At 39.1% G+C, this 4,993-nt stretch overlaps 1 protein-coding gene across 1 annotated transcript in view; it reads left to right on the top strand.

Moving 5' to 3' along the window:
* The window catches only part of XRCC6BP1 (XRCC6 binding protein 1), a 30,535-nt gene extending 26,435 nt beyond the window's left edge, over positions 1 to 4,100 (top strand). Inside the window, exon 6 of the mRNA XM_006859506.1 lies at positions 3,897 to 4,100. Coding sequence (XP_006859568.1) covers positions 3,897 to 4,100 — 204 coding nt within the window. The remainder of the gene's footprint in view (positions 1 to 3,896) is intronic.
* The last annotated feature ends 893 nt before the right edge of the window (positions 4,101 to 4,993 follow it).

Genomic DNA, 4,993 nt, shown 5'->3' on the forward strand with positions numbered 1-4,993 from the left:
TATCTATCTATCTATAGATACACACACACAGATACATATGTATATACATATACACACACAACGGGCATTCAAAAAGTTTGTGAGAAAATGGAATTAAAAGATAATGGAATTCAATATATATATACATGTTGTTAAGTACTATAGTGTTGGTTCTGACTCATAGCGACCCTGCATAGGGTGTCTAAGGAGTGGGTTTGAACTGCTGACCTTGTTATTACATACAGATATGCACATACATATATAGGCACATATATATTTAGTTCAAGAAAATGACTCACAGCTGCAGAGGCTGATGAGTTCCAAGTCTGTGGATAAGATGTCAGACTGCAGGCTTCTCTTTCCTCACGTAGCTGCAGGAGCTGATGAACCTAAAACTGGCTGGTCAGCTGGCAGGCTGCTGATTCAGGCCTCAGAGGCTAATGACTTCCAGGATTAGCAGGCAGTAGTGCTGTGGGTTAATGTGCCAGACTGCAAAGCTGTTTGAACTGCAAGGTTGGCAGTTCAAGCTCACCAGCTGCTCCTTGGAAACCCTATACAGGGTTGCTATGGGTTGGAATCGACTCAAAGGCACTTAACAACAACAACAACAGCTGCAACACTGGAGGTCAGATGATGATGAGCTAGATGCAGGATCCACATCCAGATCCAGAAAAAAGCAAAAGCGCTTTGACAGAGCATCTACATATATTGGAAGCAGGCCACTCCACCTCCACCCCGCAGCAAGGAAACTCCCTTTCAGTTGGTTGGCTGTACATGGCAGATCTCATCATGAAGGTGATTACATAATAGCAGAGCTCATGGGGATGACTAACTGTCAAACCACTGAGACTTGGCTTAGCCAAATTGACAGACAACCTTAACCATCACACCTCCTAAGCCAGATAGGTGGAATTTAGTTTTACTGTATAGTTATGGGGCAAGCTCTGTGATAGATGGAAAGATTTTAATAGTAAAAAGAGCTGTGATCTCACTCCTGAGATACTTTTGAGTGGAGGTGGATAAGGAATGGAAGAATCACAGCCTGTCTTACTTCTGTCTCAGCGGTTTTAGATTTAGATTTCTAAACTACCCCAGGATTCTGTTGTTGTTGTTAAGTGTTGTTGAGTCAGTTCTGAGGAGTGACTGTGGGTTTGAAGCTGGCCTTGCGGTTCAAACTGACCTTGTGGTCCAGTGCTTATCCTGCAGCGCCACACCAGGACTCCGCTTCAGGATTCTAGAGGGACCAAAAGAGTAGCATCTTTCGGAACAGACTGAGACTGCATTGTAGCACAGTTGTAGCTATGTACCTTTAAGACTGTATGACATAATAGGAAAAGCTTTCTTTGGGTTGTTGTAGATTTGACTATAATAAATTAAACTGAGGGATTTTATAAACAAAAGGAAACAAATGTAACCCCTCCCCCCCCCAAAAAAAAAACAACAATAAACAAACAAGCAAACAAAACCCCTAAAAGGCAAGATGCAGCTGCTAGAAGGCCTTTAAGATCTTTGATAGATGGACATGGGGAAGAGGAAGTATAAAACTGACAGATTGATGATGAATACAAGTACTTCTACCCACAGCAACCAAGGTGCTCTGTGTCCACACTTGGGAAAGGTTGGCTGGTTTATGAGCTGGGTATCAGGATAGGAATGGAACAGCAACAAGAAAGCCCTCAGTTCTCCAGTGAAGGGAAGAACTCCACTCTGGGGTGCAGGATGGGAAGTCACAGTTAGTAGGAGAAATTGTCTACTTAGTGACTGGGAGCCAGATGACAGGCCTTCTGACTAGAGAGGGTGATGATTCCAGTAGGACTGGTAATGCTTTCAGCCTGTGCGAGGTCAGTTTACTGATTAGTCACTGAGGTTGTCCTATTTTCAGTGTCTCCTGTGACCTTGAATCCCTGCTTCTCTGGTAAACTCAGTGTGGACTGAATTTGAATGGGCTGTGTGTTTTGGTTCTCAGTGGAAAGGGTGGAAGTGGGATACATAGAACTGACATGTTATAGAACTTCAGTGATCGTGGGGAAATCAGGGTTCTCAAATGGACAAACATAAAATATCAATGGTCAATTAAATACAGGTAACACAAAGAGAATGCTAATTCTAGTATGTGAAAAGTAACTGCCAAAAAATGAAACCGCCTAAAGAGGAAGATGGTGTGGTGGTGATTGTGTGCCATAGAGCTGGTTCTGACTCATAGTGACCCTCTATAGGGTTTCTGAGGCTGTAAATCTTTATGGGAGTAGAAAGCCTCATCTTTCTCCCATGGAGAAACTGGTAGATTTGGACTGCTGACCTTGCAGCTGACAGCCCAGCTTGTAGCCATGATGCTACCAGGGCTCCAGAGAGAAAGATAATGTAGGTAAAATATGTGATCCAGGGTTCACGGTCTTTGAAAGGAAGCCTGCCCTCGCCTACCTTTGGGCAGCAGCAACAGAACATGCACAGAACTATAGTAGGATGGAAAGTAAATGGAGAGGTGGGAGTTTGGTTAGGGAAGAGTCTCAGAGAATGGAGTCCCTACATTTTTTTTTAATAGTATGTTACCCAAGAAACATCACAACAAGTACAGTACCTGATTATAAATTTGCACAGTAACATTTTTAACAGAACTTTTTTGCATCTAGAGGGAAGTACATCTGAATTTTGGCTTACACTGTCTCTCAACCATGTGGCTCCAGGAGACACATTTTAATTTTCTTCCTGAGGGAGAGACATTTCCTTTCTTCCTGACAACTGCTATTAGGTAAACTTTTTTAGAAACCAAACTGTAGTTAATCCACAAAGAACACTTAAGATAAAAAATAATTTGATATAAAAAAATTAAAAAGAAAAAAATTCTAAATATTGACACTTTAAAATTTGGGTGTGTTGTTTCCTGTTACCTCCAGCGAAAAATACCTGTACCCGCCTCAATGGAAAAATAAAAGTTGTCTAGTATTGTTGTTGTTGTTGTTGTTAAGTGCCATTGAGTCAGTTCCAACTATAGCGACCCTGTATAGGGTTTCTAAAGGAGCTCTGGTAGAGTAGTGGTTACAGGTCGGGCTGTTAACCTCAAGGTCAGCAGTTCGAAACTACCAGCTGTTCTGAGGGAGAAAGATGAGTCTTTCTGCTCCCATAAAGATTTACAGCCTCAGAAACCCAATACAGGGTCACTATGAGTTGGAACCGACTCCACATCACACCACCACCACCACCATAGAGTTTCTAAGGAGCCACTGGTGGGTTTGAACTGTCATGTCACCCTTGTAGTTAGCAATCCATTGCTTATTCTACAGTGCCACAACAGGACCCCTATCTAGTATCTAGTACTAGCCAGATGAAATTTGAAGGGAGAGAGATGCAGAAGTAAGTATGTCTTACATTTAATTAAATTTTAAAGAAAAATTTACTTAGGAGCAAGTTAATAGATTTTTTTTGTGATTTTACAAATTGGGAGTTAATGTTTGTCAGACACTGTCTAGAATTTCAGAGAGTAACATCTGCTTATGTTATTGGAAAAGGTGAGAAAATAAAGGTCTTATTTATATTAAAATAATTTTCCAAACATTTTCTATAAGAGTTACTTTTTTTTTTTTGTTCGTTTTGTTTTCTCATTTGTAATTATCTTATTAATGACAGAAGTTAATTAAGTTAGTATGAGAGGAAATTGATTTTAATTGTAGTTCAGATATTATAAAATGTTGTTGTTGTTAGGTGCCAGGGAGTAGGTACCAACTCATAGCAACCCAGAATAGGGTTTCCGAGGGGTGACTAGTGACTTTGAACCACCGACTTTGCAGTTCAAACCGGCTTTGCGATCTAGTGCATTATTCTACAGTGCAGTGCCACACTAGGATTCCATATGAAATGTTACTATTTAATAATTAAATCTTAATATGCAATTAAAACGATGTACTTTTCTTTCTCCTTAGACTTGTGTACGAGACCGAGCCATTCTTTCTATCCTGGCTGTTAGGAATATCAGCAGAGAAGTAGCTCAAAAGGCTGTTGATGAAGTTTTTGAATCTTGTTTCAATGACCATGAGCCTTTTGGAAGGATCCCCCATAGCAAAACGGATGCAAGATACGCTCATAGAGACTTTCAGAATCGTGACCGGTATTATTCAAATATATGAAGACATGTTATAGAACTTCAGTGATCATGGAGAAATTATGGTTTTCACATGGGCGAACATAAATATCAATGATCAATTAAATGCAGATAACACAAAGAAGATGCTGATTCTAGCATGTGAAAAGTAACTCTGGCAAAAAATGAAACTGCCTTAAACAGTAAGGTAAAAATCATCATCTTCATAGCTAACTATATGAAGTAAATAAATTACATTTTTGTATTTTTTTTTACAGTGTATTTATTTGTGTTTGTTGTATGTGTTTTATTAATGTGATTATTTTTAAAGCTTAATTATAAAACTTGTGAAGTGTGCTGTTGTATGATGTTGCTAGTGACCAAGTCTTGGTATTTGTATTTTAGAGATTAAATGTAAAGAAAAATATACTGATCTTACTGAAGGACACTCACTGAGCTATTGTCATGATCAAAACATTTAAAGAATGAAAACAAACAACAGTTTGTTCAATAATCAATGCTCCTACTCCCTGCTTTTTTTTTTTTTCCCTCCAAAAATATATGGAAGCTATATGGCCTAATTTTCTAAGGAAAGCTTTGACTAGATGTTTTTTTTAACAACAACAAAATTCTGAGTTTATTGTGTGTACATTTCTGCTTTTATATCAAGTTGAAAGCTATGGGTAATTTTTTTATTTTTATTTTTTAGTGTTTTATTGTGAATTATGTGATAGTTTACATGGAAGAACATTAGCTTTACATTCATTCTATCGTATATCATTTCATTGCCATGGTTACAATCCCCTCCATGCATCATCAACCAACCAAAGGGTATACACTACAAGCCTGCCACCCAGTCATAAGTACACAGCCCCTCTCCCTCTCTGTGTCTAAAGTCCCCAGCCTCTCCATCTCTCCACGTCATCATCTCTGTCTCCA

The sequence above is a fragment of the Chrysochloris asiatica genome, unplaced genomic scaffold (assembly GCF_000296735.1).
Source record: "Chrysochloris asiatica unplaced genomic scaffold, ChrAsi1.0 scaffold00033, whole genome shotgun sequence".
In the NCBI taxonomy this organism is placed as follows: Eukaryota; Metazoa; Chordata; class Mammalia; order Afrosoricida; family Chrysochloridae; genus Chrysochloris; species Chrysochloris asiatica.